General features: G+C 49.3%; 2 protein-coding genes across 3 annotated transcripts in view; both read right to left on the bottom strand.

Moving 5' to 3' along the window:
• LOC144150034 (sulfotransferase 1B1-like) overlaps window positions 1–7,182 on the bottom strand; it is a 55,057-nt gene extending 47,875 nt beyond the window's left edge. The window contains exons 1-2 of one of the 2 annotated variants that reach the window (XM_077681829.1): window positions 6,251–7,182; window positions 2,062–3,034 (exon numbers count right to left, since the gene is read on the bottom strand). In XM_077681829.1, the coding sequence (XP_077537955.1) occupies window positions 2,360–3,034; window positions 6,251–6,805 (1,230 nt within the window). In that variant the 5' untranslated portion in view covers window positions 6,806–7,182 and the 3' untranslated portion in view covers window positions 2,062–2,359. Of the gene's footprint in view, window positions 1–2,061; window positions 3,035–6,250 lie in introns of those variants that run through there. The other variant, XM_077681830.1, reaches the window with a different exon arrangement.
• Window positions 7,183–8,855: 1,673 nt separating this feature from the next.
• LOC144149234 (BTB/POZ domain-containing protein 3-like) lies at window positions 8,856–17,653 on the bottom strand. Its single transcript, XM_077680775.1, has 3 exons — window positions 17,317–17,653; window positions 14,772–15,328; window positions 8,856–13,116 (listed from the first exon to the last, which is right to left on the bottom strand). Exons 1-3 carry the CDS (start codon window positions 17,586–17,588, stop codon window positions 12,584–12,586), a joined length of 1,362 nt encoding a protein of 453 aa, XP_077536901.1. The 5' UTR covers window positions 17,589–17,653; the 3' UTR covers window positions 8,856–12,583.
• Window positions 17,654–17,687: the final 34 nt, after the last annotated feature.

The raw sequence follows: 17,687 nt of genomic DNA, 5'->3' as shown, positions 1-17,687 counted from the left end.
TCGTTGAAACACATTAAGGTTTGCTGAAGGGAAAGCTGCCTTTTAGTCATAATCTTCTGTTTTAGGTGGGCCCCTCGGGTTTCACCAGGAAGCTACATGTTCTACAAAGGAAGGCTACATTAGTATAGTGCAGCATGCGCCATCTTAGTTTTTTTCTGTTCTGTGCAATTCATTTAAAAATTATACAATTTAAATGGAGATATCGAGAGCACGCTGCGCAGACGTCATGCCCGACACTTTGCTTGCGGCGACGTCCAGTCGGCGTGGGACAGCCGGGAAAGCTTTGTAACCGAGAACTGGAGGACCAAGGTTATACTCCCGCCGCAGCAGCGTTTTCGATTTTTTACTTGCTCACAAGAGGCTTCATACAACCGGGAGCACTGCAGGTTGGTAAACAAGTAGTGGTTTCACAGTAAAAAAATCAAGCCCCCCTCCTTCTAACGACGACGATGGTTGAACGCGGAGCTTTCTCGTGACGTGTCATCGTCGTCTTTACACGGCGGGGTGCACGATTTTTCTGTGTAATTTTTTTGCACGTCCATGCACCCCTCTCAAGATCCAAACCACTTCGGCCATGTCGAAATGGAGCAATCAGATAGACCCCGGCTTCATTCTTGAGGGACCAAGGTTTGATTCCGGCCACCGGAAGGGTCTTTTAGATGCAGAACATCTTTTGCTCGGGGCTATGTCCGTTGTCCGTTGTCCGTTGGCGTCCGCACCTCTCCTCCTCGTTCCCCTCTCTACACCAGTTGCGCGATAGCGCGCTACTCCCTCCGTCCTCCTCTCCACGCCAGCTGCGCGATAGCGTGCGCATGCGCGCCTCTCCCTCCGTCCCCCTCTCCACGCCAGCGCTATATATAACCGCGTGCACGCGCCGCTGCCTCAGTTGCTTCGTCGGATGAGTCTCGCTCCGGCGTCTGATGAGTACCGACAGTCCTGCTAGCGGATTGGCTGACACAAGTTCAGCCAGCATCAGCCAACCAGTTAACAGAGCCGTTTGTCAGAGGGGAACTCTTAGGTGATGCGAAGCATCGCGGAGTTTCCAACAACGTTCACGCGATGTGGGTAACCAACGCAAGTCAAAATAAAGGGAACTCCGCGATGCTTTGCATCGCCTCGGGAAGATAGTGTAATTTTTTTTCTTCCACTTCACCCGTTTTCGCGTTACAGACGCCATCAGTAAGAACACGAAAGCTTCGCTTTAAAGCAGCTACTTGCCTTCCGACGGACTAACAACGAAGCGAGGATGGAGTCACGTATGTTGCGAGGGTCAGAAAGCGTAAACTCGTGACGTCGCTATCAACGTCTCTCGGGCTATAAATCTAACCACGTGATGTTATTAGCGACTTGGTAAAAGGGGCGGGATACGTTGTGGTGATAAATGCACGTAAATGAGTGGGTGCAATATTTTTGATCTGCAGCGCCACTTCCGGCACAAGCGGAGGGAGTGCCTTCTATGGTTTGCTGGCGTGACATTCAGCATATATATGGTCATACGCTTTGCCCGTTTTGAAGACATCCTTAAGCATGTTTATTAAACATCAAGCAAGCAAATTTACAATTTGGTGATGGAAACGAGGAGACACGTTGAGAAGGTTGAGAACGTGAGACGTAGGAGTGAGCAAAATGCGTCACGTGGCGTAGTAGGTAATCGCTGAACGTGACGTTATCACAAAAAAGCGACGTTATCAGTCACAGGTGCCCTGCTAAATCTGTGATTTGTTTCCTGGCGCAAGTCCACTGAAGTTTCATACACATTCACTGCAGGCGTGTTCAAGCCTTCAGTTTTAAACGCCACCAATTATTTTTCGATGGCTTACCGGTATTCCTGGCTTCAAGGCTGTGTGGGACACCTTAAGATAGAGTACATAAAGAATGCGCAGGGGACACAAGACAACTTAGGAGAACAGCAAAGAACTGCAAGGACAACAAAAGAACAACAGCCGGCATACGAGGGAATAATAGCTGTAAATCCATGCGCTTACTGCTGTTGCTTATCTTACTTTACGCCCCCAACCGGGCTAACCTACAAGTGATAACTCTTCAGTATCTCTGCTCCATCCTTACGATCTGCGAAAGTTTCTCATTGTCGTAGTCAGACTCGCGCATTACAGAGACATGAGGCCTGTAAATGTTTACACATACAAGGGAACAGCGTGTTACAAAAGGCAGGAAGTATACACTAGTCCACATGGGCTGCCCAAGTCTCTCTAGCACAAAGTGCACTTTTGTAGTCACGATTTGCCTCGAGGAGGACAAGCCTTCTCTGAAGCTGCACATATGCTCTTTACGTTTTTTGCAATAGCAGTAAAAGCACATCCCGAAAGCCACCGGTAGCTGTCTTCACGGCCCTGACAGATCATTCGAGCCACTTCTTCCACACACGCAACATGTCCGTTCCCTTCAACCGCTCTTCGCACACCTGTCGCAGGCGTCGCTGCTGTTCTGGCCTTAGATGCCCCTTGAAATCGCCGACTTCACCCTTGCGAAAGAACTTCTTCGCGAGATTTTCAAATATGTCCTCCTCGCGAGAGGGCCTTCCGTTGGCTACGCTCTCGCCAGAGCCGCCTGACGCTCCTTCGGCGCTCTCCTTGAGACTCTTGAACGACGTCTTGTCGACGATGAACCGCAGAGTCGCCTCGTTGTGCCGAAGCCGCTCGGCGATGGCTGGGTCGAGGAACTCGGCGATTTCGAGAACCACGCTTGCGGGACGCTCCTTCAGCGTCTCGTAGTAGAAGAAGAACACGTTTGGGTCATTGCGCCGAGCATACCAGGAGAGGACGTTGTCGAAGTACGAACCGAAAGGAACGCGTCCCGCGAGGAACTCCTCGAAGAACTCGTCGAACGTGGCACCCGGCTGCATGCCCATGTGCGGGTCGGCCGCGGAGTGGTGGTAGAAGGAGACGAGGCAGTCGAACGGGTTGCGCACGATCACCACGTTCCGCGCCTGGGGATGGTACGGCGCCAGCGAGAAGGGAAGGTGGTGTTTTATTATGCGTGGCTCGGCGAGCTCTTCGACGGCTGTTCTGCCGGCCTGCAAGTAAGAACGTGCGTGTGAATGTTGTTGCGACATGGCTGAGACGCTGCACAACGTTTTAGCAAACAGGTGACATTGACGGCTTTGCTATAGATGAATGAGTAATATCACGGCGAACAGCGCCATGTGGAGAGAGAGAGTAAACATTTATTTCTGAAAATTGGGTGAAGGTAAATAGGGTGTTAAAGAAGACGGGCAAGGGCGGCCATCCTAGTCCGGTAGGGCACGTGCCACGGCCGCTGATCTAGCCCGTTGGACCAGTGCAGCTGGGTCCTTGGTCCTTGAGCAGCACGCACTCCCACTGATCGTAGGTTGGGTGGGGGTGGGGAGTGAATGGTTAGTAGGGCCCTGCCATACCAAGTGGAGTGCTGTCAATCGGGAGTTGCAGTGTGTGCAGTTTAGGGAGTAGGTGGTCGGAGATATGCGGTGTAGATGTTGGTGGTTACAGAAAGTGCCGCTCTGTAGGCGGCGCCAGATCCGAGCGTCCGCGATGGGAAGGAAGAAGTGAAGTGGTGAGTGGTGGGTAGTGGCGGCGGGACTGACGGTAGTGGGGGAGTATATCGGCGTGGGGGGGGGGGTGTAAAGGCTGGAGGGTAGGGGTGTCTGGGGGTGGTGGGTGGTTCATCCCCTCCGGATATGCCCGGTAGGTTAAGGTGCGGGCAGTGGCCTGAGCCACCTCATTCCCAGGAAGAGGCGAATGCCCTGGGATCCATACGAGGCGGGTGTCCGGTAGTGTGGGTAGCTGGGTGAGGATGGAAAGGGAGAGGTTGGTGATACGACCCATGGCGTAGCGACGGCAGGCGAATTGGGAATCAATCAGCATGGTGATGTGCGTAGCAGGCGTGTGTGCAATGGTGAGTGCAATGGCCGCCTCCTCCGCAATGTCAATAGATGTGGTGCGTATGGTGGCTGTAGTGGTGGTGCTGCCTGTTGAGTGTATGATTTCGATTGCGTGCGCAGGGTGTGGGGTGGCGTCTGTGTAGTAGGCGTTGGGGTCAGTGCCATAACGTTTAAGCAGTAGTCGTGTGAGGTGTGAGCGGCGCCCCTTGTTGTAGATGGGGTGCACGTGCTTTGGTATTGGGAGTACTTGGATGGCAGCGCGGGTTGTGGGGAGGAGGGTGCAGAAGGTTTCGGGAGTGGGGTTGAAGGGGTAGCTGAGGCGGGTTAGGTGGAAACTTGCCCATTTTCACTTAGCGCCATTCACGGTGACAGGATTAGGCCTCATTCACACAGCTGTCACCTTCTCCCTCACGGCACCGTCACGTCGAAAAACGGCGACGGAGACGTAATGGAGAAGCTTTCGTACTGGAGCTCTCCGTCAGGGTACAGGGTCGTTTGCCTAGTGATCAGTTCAGCCTAGAACTGAGCTTGCTTAATCTGAGAAGTAAAGAAAAGGTCTTGATACATACCATACAAGGCGACTAGATTGCTTCAATGCAAAAATACACAATGGCTCAGATTTTTGCTTTGCAAACGGTGTGCTCTATTTCGCTAAATTTAGTCCTAAAATTTAAGTTTTCTGATTGGCTGGTTACCGCGGGGCGTGGTCCCGTCGCGTTGACGGAACTGGAACGTAGAGCTCGTTTTCCCGTCGCCGTCGCACCGTCTTCGGCGAGAAATCGCCCGAGAAACCGTCGCCCTTTACGGAAGACGGTGACGTGACGGGGTGAAAAACGGCTGTGTGAAAGATGCCTTATAATGTCCTTTCTACAGACACGTAGTTTCAGCGCCGGTAAGACAGCCCTGCATTCTGCTTCTATGGGCCTGTTCGCTCAGTTTTCGTCCTGTGCGTTCAAAAATGGCTCAATTCAAGCGTCACACGAAAGTCGTACCATTATCAAGTCGCAGTATAGCGTTGCCGGCTTAGGATCTCATGGGCTACCGGGAAAAATAATTGACGATGCACTGGACACGAGTAAAAATGCGCTATTGGCATCTTTTTGCCATCCGCACTACATGTATTACAACAGATTCGTACACATTCCCCCGCCTCACTCTCGGTTCAAAGTGCTGTGCTCTCAGATACCGTTTTGTTCCTTATACGTTGGAGCTTTTACTATAAAAAAGGTGGTTGTGAAAACACACGTCTGCAACAAGGAAGTGGGTTAAATTCGGACGCAGGGCTGCGGAGCTGACCGTTCGAAGATTTGTCGGTTGAGCGAAATAGACGAAATTGTGAGTCAACACACGGTCACGCAATTTCGAAAGCGTTCAACGCAGTGGACGTCGCTTTTACGCATGTATGACAAAAAAAGCAGCTGTCTGTTTCGGGGAAAATGTGCGCGCTCTGCTGTGCGCGTGCACTGGTGTAGTAATGCTTTCCGCTACAATGAAGCTGTCGAGAGGGTTGCGCTTTGCCGCGTGCTGCTTTTCCCACATACCAGTATGCCACCCACCGGACCTACGTACCTCTACACCTCAGCTCCCGCATCACTTCCTGAGACCACTGGCTCAACCCGGGCCATGTCTGTAGACATCAAATCGACTAAGGGAACTTCTGGCACACCACTGCCTTCAGGTTAGTGACAGACTTTGGGGGAGTTATAGAGACTAGCCGTCTCCTAATATATACGCTGCGGCATGACGGCCCGGACTTAACACTAAGTCGGCGCGGCTGTGTAATACTAAAGCTTTTTTTTAGGTGTGGAGTACCTTGGGACCGCACAATGTCCGTCCGCGTCCGTGCGCATAATCGCAAAAAAAAAAAAAACCGCACAGGCCCCGGCAGGATTTGACCCTGTGTCTGGTAGACCAGACAGAGTTGGTGTCAGTCGTCATTGGGTTACGACCGTGAGTATTTGAGAGTCGAACAGCTTACTCCCTCGCCCGTAACGGTGCGGAGTACCTTAGGACCTCCCAATGTCCTTCCGCGTCCATCCGTGTGCACCCCACCACCAAGCGAAAATCAAGCGAAATTCGATTTGAGCCGTGAGTTGCAGTTTCGTTTAGGGAATAATCAAGGTGCAACTGACAGCTCAAATCGAATGACGGTCGGGGCGCAAATGGGATGTCACTCGGGGCGCAACTTGGATGTCATTTCGAGTCCCCGTACTCCGCACCCTCACCATCATCCACGGAGTGGAGATGCTGCCATTTTTTCTTCTCTATCTGTCCTTCGGCTGTTTTTTAAGCTTTTCTATACTTTTTTTTAACTTAATAGGAGATATCTGCAAGGCACTCTGCATGCGATCAAAGGAGAACACATGTACTCACAAGTTCCAGGAAGACTACAAGCCGCGTCATGATGTCCTTGAAGGAAGGCAGGCCCTTGTCCAGGTTGAGCAACATCCAGACGATGTACTGTGTCCACGTGGTGCCGGTCTTCGGGTACGTGGCCACGAACACGTCACCAGGCCGGGCCTGGTAGCGGAGAGCGTCCCGCACCACTTCGAGGTTGAAGCCCTTGGGCGGAACAGGTAGCCCGTCCGCAACGTACTCCAATTCAACGACGCTTGATGATGATGATGATGAAGATGACGCCCTCGGTGAGAACGGCAAGCTGGATACCTTTAAAGACCGGGTGAGATCATCTGGAAGTTCATCTGTGTCTTCAGCGTCTGAAGCCGGCGATGGACCGCGTCTTTCGTTAGCTTCGGCATTGCGTCGAAATTTCTTAAAACGGGTTTTGAGAAGTCGCCTAAAATCTTCCATATTGCTACTGATGCTGTCGAATAATGCCGAGGAAGCGGGTGATATAGTCGAAGCGGGTGACTCTGTTCGGCTGTGCAGGTCGCTTGAAGAGCTTCGTGCTTGCCTTTCTGCTGTCATGTAAACTATTTAAAGAGGGCGTTAAAGTGCAGCGTCATCGACTGGAGCTTGTACAGCTTATTGTGATGTCAGTCAACCGACTGCTGTCAATAATTACTTGCAATTACATGCACGAGGCGGATTGTCTCCTTTCGCTATAATCACGCTGCACCTACAAGAGCGGCTATAGCTTCCGAATATTGTCTAAACAAGGCTGCAGTCTGCCTTTAAGTGTTCACAGCCGACAAAGAAAGCGCCACTATTAACCTCAACATTCGTCATCCACCAAGCGTGGCATATTTCGGAAGGCCACTTAAATATGCAAAAAGGCTGTTTAAAACCGCTTTATAAACGCGTAGCCGTAGGTGCTGCCTACTGGTCTGCCCAGACTTCCCAGCTCAACGTCTCTGAACAAAATGGAGAGGACGCAACGACGCAGACTGCGTAATACGGCTTATCACGGGATCTACCCGTAACCATGTCCGTACACAGACTACAGTTGGCCTTGGCGCGAGAGGTATCTGCGAGTTCATTGTGACGAAAAACTGAGATGTTACCCTCGTAGGAATGGTTCGCTGAACACATCTCTATGGACACGTTGGTGCGTACTATGCGGAGCGGCGGATGTTTTGTATGTAATCAGAGGTTACGGCTCGATGGTTTTCAATTCCCGCAGCGATAAGGTCTCAACTTCCTGGGCCTTGTACGGGATGTTAAGACAGTGAAAGGGTTCAACCGGAGACGCACGGCACAGCCGTAAGCTTCGGACACTGCTGGTAACCGCAGCAACCTTTGAAGGCAGTTGCGGGCGCAAACTTGCCACATTGCAAAGAATGAAGGAAGAATAGTATTGGCAGAGCTGCACTCAGGAAAGATAGTGTACCATGTCAAATGCAAAAATTATTCCGACTGCAAGATGATGAGGTCTTAGGTACTTATTCCCCTACCTTCTTAGACCTCTCAATTCAACAGGTTGCCAAGAAATGTTCACTCTAAGATGTCCCCGTAGGTCTTCTTCACCACAGCGATTTAGATTGACCAATCGAAGTGAGAAAGTGTGCAAATTCGGCGAATGACGAAGCCCATCATACGATTTGACTAAACAAGTATGTGTACAGGGACAACACGAAAGGCGTGAATGGCGTTTTGTAATGCGCAATTTTCCTGAGCAGATGCCCTTTTTCACTTAAATTGAATGCTCGACCACGCAATTCGTCAAATTTGCACACTAGGCCACTTCGATTGGTCAATCTGGAGCATTGTGGTGAAGACGCCCTACGGGTGCGTCTTCTGAGAGTGTGGAAATCCCTACGCGACCAGCAACTTGCATGCGATCAGCAACAATTCATTTCCAACTTGTGTGTCCAATATGAATGCACTTGAAATTTAACGAGTTTCTTCATTCAGTTCTTTTTGTTCCTAAGCTCATTTTCGTCGCCGAAGGATTCATCTCCTCTTGCCGAATCGGTTTTGTAGCACAATATATGATATATGACGTCGCATTCTGTGACGGAATTTTATGACGCAAGTGTTTTATTTAAAATCAAGGGTTGGACGGAAGTTAGTTTGGGCGGGAAAACGCATGACAACAATTAAAAACTGGCCCCGAATAAGAATGTTTATACAAAGAAAGACGTGAACAAGGCTCCCGTACGGGATATGAAAGGTCTTCTTTTTTTGTCGTACGGGAGATGAAAGGTCTTCTTTTTTTGTTTTTGCAAACATTCTTGGTCGGTGCCAGTTTTTAATTGCAGTCAAGTGTTTGTTTCCCCGGAACCTCCATCTGCTTGCATGCATACCCGAGTGAAATTAGATTCGGTGAGATAAATGCTTTATGAATCCTACGCCCGCTTTACGACTTAAACCTACGGCCATTAAACCATCCCAATTCGCCTTCACAAATATGTTATGGTTTGCTTCCTCTAATCTCTCAATATCGTGCTTCCTCTAATCTCTTCAAAAGTGTGGCGTGAAGATAAAATACACCGTGTACCAGCATAGGCAGTTACGAGACGTCAAAGCAGCGGGTAACTGGACATTCAGAGATAATTTATTCAACATTTCGACAACATAATAAGTATATTTCTGTGAATTGTGCTTACAATGCGCACGTTCGCTCTCCCGGGTACCCTGGACACACCAGAGTATAAGCACAGAATAGGCGCTGTGTTTATACAGCAGCCACTAATGTATACCTATGTTTTATTACAGACGCTAAGCGTTGTTCATGCCTGAGGCACGAACTATCTTTTCAACCAATGGCAAAAAAAGGGCGGTTTCAAGGGCTGCGTTTGCTAGCACCACTTGCGTGGCTGTGATTTAATTTAAACAGGTTAAGTAACAAAAGCTTTGAAATATTTTTCAATTGTTTAAAATGCTGCGGGTGTTGATAAAACGAAATTCGTAAAAATTATACAAAAAACATTTCTGGCGGATGGTCGGTCCGTGTGCACGACTAATAAGTTGAAAAAGAAACTGTTTTTAATGAAATGACATTTAGCTAGTGCCATGTGGCAAATCTGTTGTGGTCGTTCGAGCTTAATAACGCTTGCCGTGCCACAAACCAATCAGCGCACCAGGTTCTTTACACAGTGTTTTGATCACACGCATGCGCAGTGCACATCAATGTTGAAGTGTAGAAACTATTGTGCATGGACTTCATACAAGCCCTGCGCATTCTATTTCTGTCGGTGAGCTGGAGAACTTTGTCTCGAGCCTGACGAGATTTCTCGTTTTTGCCTCTCGACTGGACAAGGAAATATATATATAGACAGTAGTAAACATTGCACATTTCAATTCTGTTTGAACTCAAATAAAGTGATAAATTTGGATACTGTTTTCCTATTAATATTTTGCAATACAATATCAAGGATTTTGAATAACTTAATTTCAGTATACAAATGTTCTACGACATTTTCAACCATGGCCGTTGTGGAAACGCTTCATCAAACTTCAAAAATAATGTGGTGGCAGGAAGGCAAGAGGCAGTATATGTTCGAAGAGGCAGCATATATGCCCTTGTAAAGTAGCAAACATGTTACATGACTGTAGCAATGTCACCTGGAATCGAATTGTGATTGGCTGACTACAAAACAGTCACAAACTTCGGTACAAAGCAGACAGTCGCTGCGAGAGAAATTCCAGGCATCGAAACCGCCAGCCCGCCTTGTGGCCTGTATCGGTGGTACATGGCTGCAGCCTTCTTCAGCATTCACAAGAACCCTTCATTCGCCATCTGCTCACACGGTTCGCAGCTCAGCTGCCATATACAAACTCACCATCAAGCTTCAAGCTTCGTCAGCCTGTAAAAGCACAGGAGAGTCGCAGGGAACTTTGAGTACGGCGTGAATCTTCTCTTCCAGACCTCTGAGCGCTTATGATCTCCAAGTATACCCTAGTAAGCATGTAACAAACCGGTCGTTATAGGCCTGCTCGTCTGTTATGCAACTGACCTGATTGGGACAGCTCTGCATAATTCCTGTGGTTGGTGTGATGTTTGAGATAACAGTAAAGAAAACGCACCATGATTCCATTGTGTAGCGAAGTAAGAAGCAACAGATAATCGCTAATGTCAGTTACATTTACAGAAAATTAGAGCGAAAGCTTTACTAACCACGCCATGTCTCACAAGGTCATTCATAGCGTCGCAATGACCTTGAGCCGCCCGAGCGCAAGCGTGGCAGGTGTATCATCACGCCACGTGATCCGCTGTGGAGAGGCACCACAGCTGTGCTCGCTCGGAGCCTCGCCGCTGTGTTACGACGTGACTAGGTGAGGGTTCAACAGCTGCTTCGTTGGCGCTTGGTCGCTCTGTCTCGTGACGGATGGCGCTCCGGCTTGGCAGTCTGTGCGCGTGCTTCAGCGCAAGCCACAAACAGAATCCAATCATCCTGTAGCCCAACCTTCGTGAAGCACTCTGTACATAATCTTTGAAAAACCAGGCCAAACTGACCGTTCGCTCGCTCGTAATAATTAGGTTTGAAAGCGCTAAAACTGACCCATTTTTTGTTTCGTACCAAGTTTCCAAGACTAAAGCTAGGGCAAAACAATAAAGCTGTACTATAGTAACAGGGAACTCCTTTTACAAATCCAAAGGAGTGCGTGCTCGTAAGCCACTCGTTCTGACTGTTGAACGTGGGAAATGGGTAACACTAGCTTTTTTTTCTAGTTCAAGACGTGACTATCTTGGGAACTATACTTTATGAGGCCCCCAGAGGAGAGGTGGTAATGGCAGTACTTGGTTATTCAACTGGGAGGCTCTTGGCCGGCTCTTCCACGGCCCAAAACACGCGGCTGAAGATGTGTAGCGTGAACGACAAGTTATATGTAAATAAATGAGCTTATGCTTGAAGAAGAGAACGTTATTTTCAGCAGAGGCAACTTTCTTTGCTGAGTCAGGTGTTAGAGTATTGAATCAGTTATACAACAACAGGGTTAGAGGTTTGGTGGGTTGTTTCAAAGTGTAAAAGAGACGCCTTAAGACCTCGTCGAACAAAAGTTCGTCACAACAAACGTGAAGTCATGCTCCTGAACTCCATAATGGCGTGCCTTAAATAGCATCGACTGCGCGAAATTGGTGTGTGGAGGCTTTTTATGTTAAGCATGATAAGAGTCGTTATTAAAGGGTGCACCTAGTTAGAAGTTGGAGCGGCGTCTTCTAAGAGTGCGAAACCTGTTTCAGCTCTCTAAAGGACTGCGAGGATTTTACAAAGCTCTAGAGGTGGAAGACAGAAGACCGCTACTGCGACGCGCGTTAACCTTTCAGCAATAATACAGCAGCGTATGTGACAGGGCTAAAATTCCTTATAGTTACCCACTCGAGCGTGTATTACCTGTTGTCGGCTCTTGTAGACCTCACCTCTAAACCATGGGGTAATGAAGGGCCGCGCTAGAACGCAGTCCAACAGGAGTCATTACGGAATGACTGCAAAACGAAGCTCACTTCATAAAAAAAATGAGAGAATGCCTACATTAAATACAGTTATGCTACCTGCCTGAGTACATGGCGGTACGGTGCCGACATTTCGCCTCGTCCGCGTGGGACGATGCTTATTGAGCATGCCCCTCTGAAGCTGTCGTCTAGGCTCTTGTTAACAAGTTCACGAAATTGTATTGTTCAGAGCTGGGAAGAGAAGCTTAGAACCTATACGCACACCTACAGATAAAACGTTCGCTAGAATGGGCTAAGGGAATTGCTGTTCTTATCAAGAACACCTGGACATTACAAACAGGCCCTGAGAGAGGGAAAAGGCAGCAACTTCATCAGGAGAACACCCAAACTGTAACAGGGACACCATCATGTATGCTTGGTAGCAGGAGTGGTCCTTTCCAGAAAGCAAGATTCTTGTCAGGAAAGGTGCCCATTCGGCTTTGCAAACAATTGCTCGCATATTAGAAGATTGCCTTCACAAAATGGCGGCGGCACCGATCTTCTGTGCACCTGTGCTCGGTGTTCGATGTGGTGTTACGTGGCTCAGACACTTTCCTTCAAGCCGACGAGGCTGAGCTATAAGCGCGACCTCTTCGAAAACATCCTTTTTTGTCGGGCAGTTACTGTGCTAGACGTCAGAATATGCTGTTCCCTCGCGGCTGCTTAACTGCAGCGCCACAAGTTTTCCAAGAGTCGCACAAAATCGGCACTTCAAAGTACAATGAACAAACCAGTTTCACGGCATTTACGAGAATAAAGTACCCACTGCACGTTACTGTCGTGCAAGTGCGGAGATCAACACGCACTTCCTCGCAAAGCCATTATCGAGAAACTCGAAATAAAAACCTTCACACAAACAGTGCACCAGTTCAGAAGTAAAAGAGCAAGTCGGAAAACTCGAGGATCTCCAGCACGTTCGACATGTGCGGCCGCTGGAAGGCCGAGAACTGGAACGTCACACCTTCGACCGTGTCCTCTTTCTTCCTGTTCTTGAGGGAGGGCACGATGACGTCGTCACTCATGAGCGCGCTCAGCTGCAGCTCGAGCTCATACTCGAGCCCCTTCCGCACGAACAAGGGTTTCTTGAACTTGATGCGCACGTCCTTGTCCTTGGCGAGAGAGAAGGACACGTCGAGCTCCTCGCGCTCTCGCCGGTCCTCCTGGACCTTGTAGCTGCAACGCAGCTGGCCGTCGAACTTGGGCTGGCGCACGCTGTACGAGCCGAGGTCCTGGCGCACGGGGAAGCCCACGCCGACGAGGAACACGTCCTTGGTGGGCACGGTGAACTTGAGCCCGAAGAGCCGCAGAGGCCGCGACGGCGCGTGAAAGGACACGGCCTGGTAGCGCCGGGCGACGAAGTGCTCCGGAGGGGACGTCCGCTTGGCGCCCTCCATGCTTACACCTGGAGGGAAAAGCAGCACACACACGCACTCAAGTTCGAGGTTACTTGAGCTCCGCAGAAAGGAGAGGTTACTCTTATATTGCGCAGCAAAGTAATATCGCCATTTTGAAAACAGGCGCGGAAATACGTTGACCAAGAAAAGAAATACACAGGACGACGCGCTACTTGCAACTCGTAACATTTATTAAGAAAGGAAAATAGATAGGGTGACCAACCGACATAATCCAACTGATTAAGACTTACGCAGAGATTATCAATAAAATTACCCCAGACTTAAAAAATACAACCTATAATGTGCTATCACCGCACGTGTCGTCCCAGAAACATCAACTCTATGTCTTGCAGACTGACTGGAGGATGACTCACGCACATCGACCGCTGTTTCTTAATAAATGTTGCCAGTTGCTAGTAGTGCGTCGTCCTGTGTATTTCTTTTCTTGGTCAACGTCTTTCCGCGTCTGTTTTCATGATGAATCAACACCAACTCGCCCAACTTTCCATCCTGTTAATATCGCCGAGCAACTGATTGCACTGCTGCGGGAGCTGGACATTTGGCGGATGATTTCCGCCGCCTCAAATGTGTTCCTAAGTTTGATAACACAATAGTCTTGCGCCGCTTTTGTGAGTAAATCGACAGAGAAGTATTCGACGCATACAAAATCAACAAAGAGGCGGAGAGATGTGTAAGCACCCCGTCACTGGCATTATCAAAGAAGTATCTGAAGAAAGGAGCAACTCAACAAGAAATGCGTATTGTGATGTAATGTGCGCACAAGCGTGGTTTTTGGGGCCCCGGCGTTTTCATGGTTTAATGTTATGTAGTTTTAGTTGATGCCTAGCGTTCGCTCCGTCCGTAGTCTCCTCCAAGTTCCCGTCTTTATTGCGCTTGAAAACATGTGCCATTTATCCCAGTGCCAAATTTCCCAACTTTCCTTTACCCTTTTGACCTTTCCCATGCCCTTTACCCGACCCTGCATCGTTCTATTGCCATCAAGTTCCTAACGATGATGCTCATTTCTTGCGTGACTTCTGTCATTTCAGCACCAAAGGGGTATCCTCCCTCTAAATTTTTACCTGATATTCTATTCGAAAATTTCCTCTTTTCTGATACAGGAAGGACGGAAGAGTCTACGGGGCCGTGATACGATCTCTACCTGCCCACTTTGATTTTAAGTAAGTAAGTGTTGGCATGCATTGCAAGTGGATGGCATGCATTGCAAGCAGGGTGTACATAAACACAATCCTCGAGTCTAAGGCAAGTACAATTCAACCATATCGCAAATTTTGGTGATTAAATATCCCATCTTAACGACCACGTGCGAAATGCCCCTAGTCGACGTCATTTGCAACATCATGCATCTATCTATAACTACGACGACATGACAGCATCCGAACATGGAAAGAAGGTACGGTGCCCCCAAGCTATGTATACTTTCCGTTGGCGGCTGAGTGTTTAGCGTTTCCGGAATGCTGCCGGCCACTCCAAAGTGGCCTTTGGTATGTTATGCAGTTCGCACTTACCACATCATGCTGCCGGGCGCAAAGTGCGAGCTCACTTTTTATCAAAAAACAGAATTGACACTAAAGTATCTGGGGGCTCCATTCGTGTAATTTAATGCTACCAGTGTTTACAGAATAGTGGTTACAGAACTAACCTTTCGGCAGAGGCACTATCCCCGGAATGGCCATGTTCATGAAGACGGAGAAGCACTCCTCTTTGGAGAGCAGGCCGCTCTTGGCCGGCCCCTTGCAGAACTCTTCGGGACTCATGGCCAGGAAGCGGATGAGCGGCAGCACCGTCTCAATGACGCTCCGCACGTTGTCCATGTCCCTCTCGAGGTTCCTCCGGGAGCACTCCTCCTGGCCCCACTGGACGACGGCCGAGTAGAGCGCGTACTCGGAGTACAGGTTGAGGTACTTGCGCCGCACGATGGTCTCGAGCGTGTGCAGCGCCACGTTGGGGAAGTTGGTCGAGGTGAGCACGTGGTACGTCTGCCGGTCGATGATGTTCAGGCACTGGTGGATCAGCGCGAAGGCCTCCATGACCTGGGCGAACTCGAACACCTGGCACACGGTCTGCGGCGTCACGTGCTTCTCGATGAAGGCGAAGCAGTCCTTGAGCAGGTGCGGCAGGATGTACTTCTTGGCCGCGTACGCGGTCAGCATCGCGTCGTCCACCGTCTGCAGTTTCAGGTTGTCGGTGTAGGCGTACCTGTCGGAGGAGATGAAAATGACGGCAGCGTTGAATACGAAGTAGCCTGTTTGAGTATTAGCGCTCTCATTTTCGGTTTAAGTATCGAACTTTAAAGAAAGAAGCGGAAAGTGTCGTGATTATGGGTACGGGACATCCCTGTCGTCGCAAATTGGATATTTTCCCTGAGGCATATTAACAATAAAAAGTTATTCATTGGCTTACGTAGTTCTTTAGCGTCTTCACCTGTATGAGTGTTCTTTCACGTACTCGTATGTTGTGACGCCATGGCGTTATCTGTGATTATTGTCAGCTGTAGTTCGCGGTAGGTTCTTCTCTGCATGTGAAGTGTGGCCGTATCTTCGGAGTCTGTTGTGATGTTGTAATCTGTAACCGGGTTACAAAAGTACTGCCCCGCAAGACTTTCAGAAGATATACCAGTCATACTAGTACGACACTTGTATACAATTACCTGAGTTCACTTTTTTTTCTTGCCGGCGTTAATGCCGCTTGAAATAAAACATGAAAGCTCGACAAAGGAAGGTTACAGGAAGCAGAAGCGAAACAGTTTTCATGAGGCATTTTGTGTGATGTCATTGTGTGATGTCGTGACCCGGAAAACGGGGGGGGGGGGGGGGGGGGGTTCTTTATATACCAGCTGGCGTGGTAGAAACAGGTAATAAGGAAAAAAAACTGGCGCTCCTCGTGGCCGCATCATGAATCATTGCAATGACGCCATAATTGTTTCAAATGGGGTTTCATTAGTTTGCTCTCCAAAATCTTTATGCCGACGTAAATCTTGCTCGCGCCTATTAAACTTGCTCGCACCCCAAGAATCCAACGGAACCAAATTGTGACGTCACATCCGACCACCAAATCGGCGAGTAGTATGCTGCAACGCAGGCGGCACGTGTAAAGTTAATTTTTCTTCTGGAAATAGGCACCTCGAAGTGGGCCGCTTCTGCGTACATAGCGTCGGCCGCCTTCTGCTCGGAGTCAGCCGCAATGGTTCCCGCTCTAAAGAGTGATAACAGTATCAGGTCGACTTACAGCATGATCACTTCCTTCTAAAAAAACTCAGAACATGTCTATTTATTCTAGACATCCAGCAGACAGAGCAATACGACAGCGTCTAGGCTCCATTTAGTGTCCCTTAAAAGGAAGGGGGGTGGTTAAAGGGGCGGTGAAGGCAAAATACAAGCTTGTATTCCGAAAGATTTCGTGTTTTATCATGTCCCAGCGCTTGTCCGGAAGGAAACTATTTATTCACAGAGACATCAATCAATTAAAATTAAAATTCTGATTCTCCCGCCAAATCGTGTGATTTCAAGACGTCTGCAATGACATCACAAGAGCAGGTCTGCTTGTTTACCGTTAGTCAACCGAGATGGCACCACCATACCGCGGCAGGACGTTTTCTTCCTTTGCTTTGTTTTTGACCGTATTTATACCTGGCTGGTTTTTGTTAAGGTAGAAAATAATCGTTTCGTGAAACATGGTGTTCGCTCGACAAATATGTTCACGTAAGACACCGTCGCTTACGCCAATCGGCTAGTGTCGTGTGAGACAACGTACCCCAAAGTGCTGCAGTGCTGTGCAGCTAAAACAAGTATAGTGCGCGCAGCTACAACAAGCATAGTACTTTCGTAACTTCCGCTGTTTAGCCCACCATTCTTACTCCTATAAAAACAATATGCCCTAAATGTAAGCGCAAATAGCTCGTTCGGCAAGCTTATCAGCTTTGCCTAATTTAAGTTTGCTTTTGCCAGTCCCAGCCAATCGCACAGCTGGCACATATGACATTATAGGTTCTGTTGTGGGAAACGAGCTAGTGGGTCGTATGACCGTTCCTTTTTTCCTAATTATGTAGCTTATTAGCGGGAGTTTTATATTAACGGTGGTGTCAGTATAACTCTAACGAGGCAGTCTTTCGAACGAACCAAACTTGTATTCTGTATGCGTGAAAGCTCGTCGGCATGCGGTCGTCCTCCGCTAGCTACGTGCCTCACCTGAGCAGGTTCTCAAAGCCGATGGGCGCGATGTCGGCGATGCGTATGACCTTGGACTTGTCGGCCATGTCTCCGTAGAACATGGCCTCGAACACGGGACTGGTCATGGCCAGCAGCACGCGGTGGCCCACGTACTTCTTGGAGGCCGACGGCGGGCCCACGATGAAGGTGACGTCGGTGAAGGCCTTGTTCTGCAGCAGCGACGAGGTCCTCTGCAGGACCTTCTCGCCGTCGGGCTCCCCGCCGCCCCCGGCGTGCGACGAGGGATCCATGCCTCCCCGGCCGCCGCGAGGGTTCCCCTGGGGGTTGCTGCTGCTGCCTGCGTGCGCCAGCTCGCTGCAGCCTGCAGTGTCCAGAGGCGACCACTTCAA

This window comes from Haemaphysalis longicornis, unplaced genomic scaffold (genome assembly GCF_048455015.1).
Source record: "Haemaphysalis longicornis isolate Haplotype H1 unplaced genomic scaffold, Haemaphysalis longicornis Haplotype H1 scaffold_8, whole genome shotgun sequence".
Taxonomy (NCBI): Eukaryota; Metazoa; Arthropoda; class Arachnida; order Ixodida; family Ixodidae; genus Haemaphysalis; species Haemaphysalis longicornis.
This window is presented reverse-complemented; position numbering and strand designations above follow the sequence as displayed.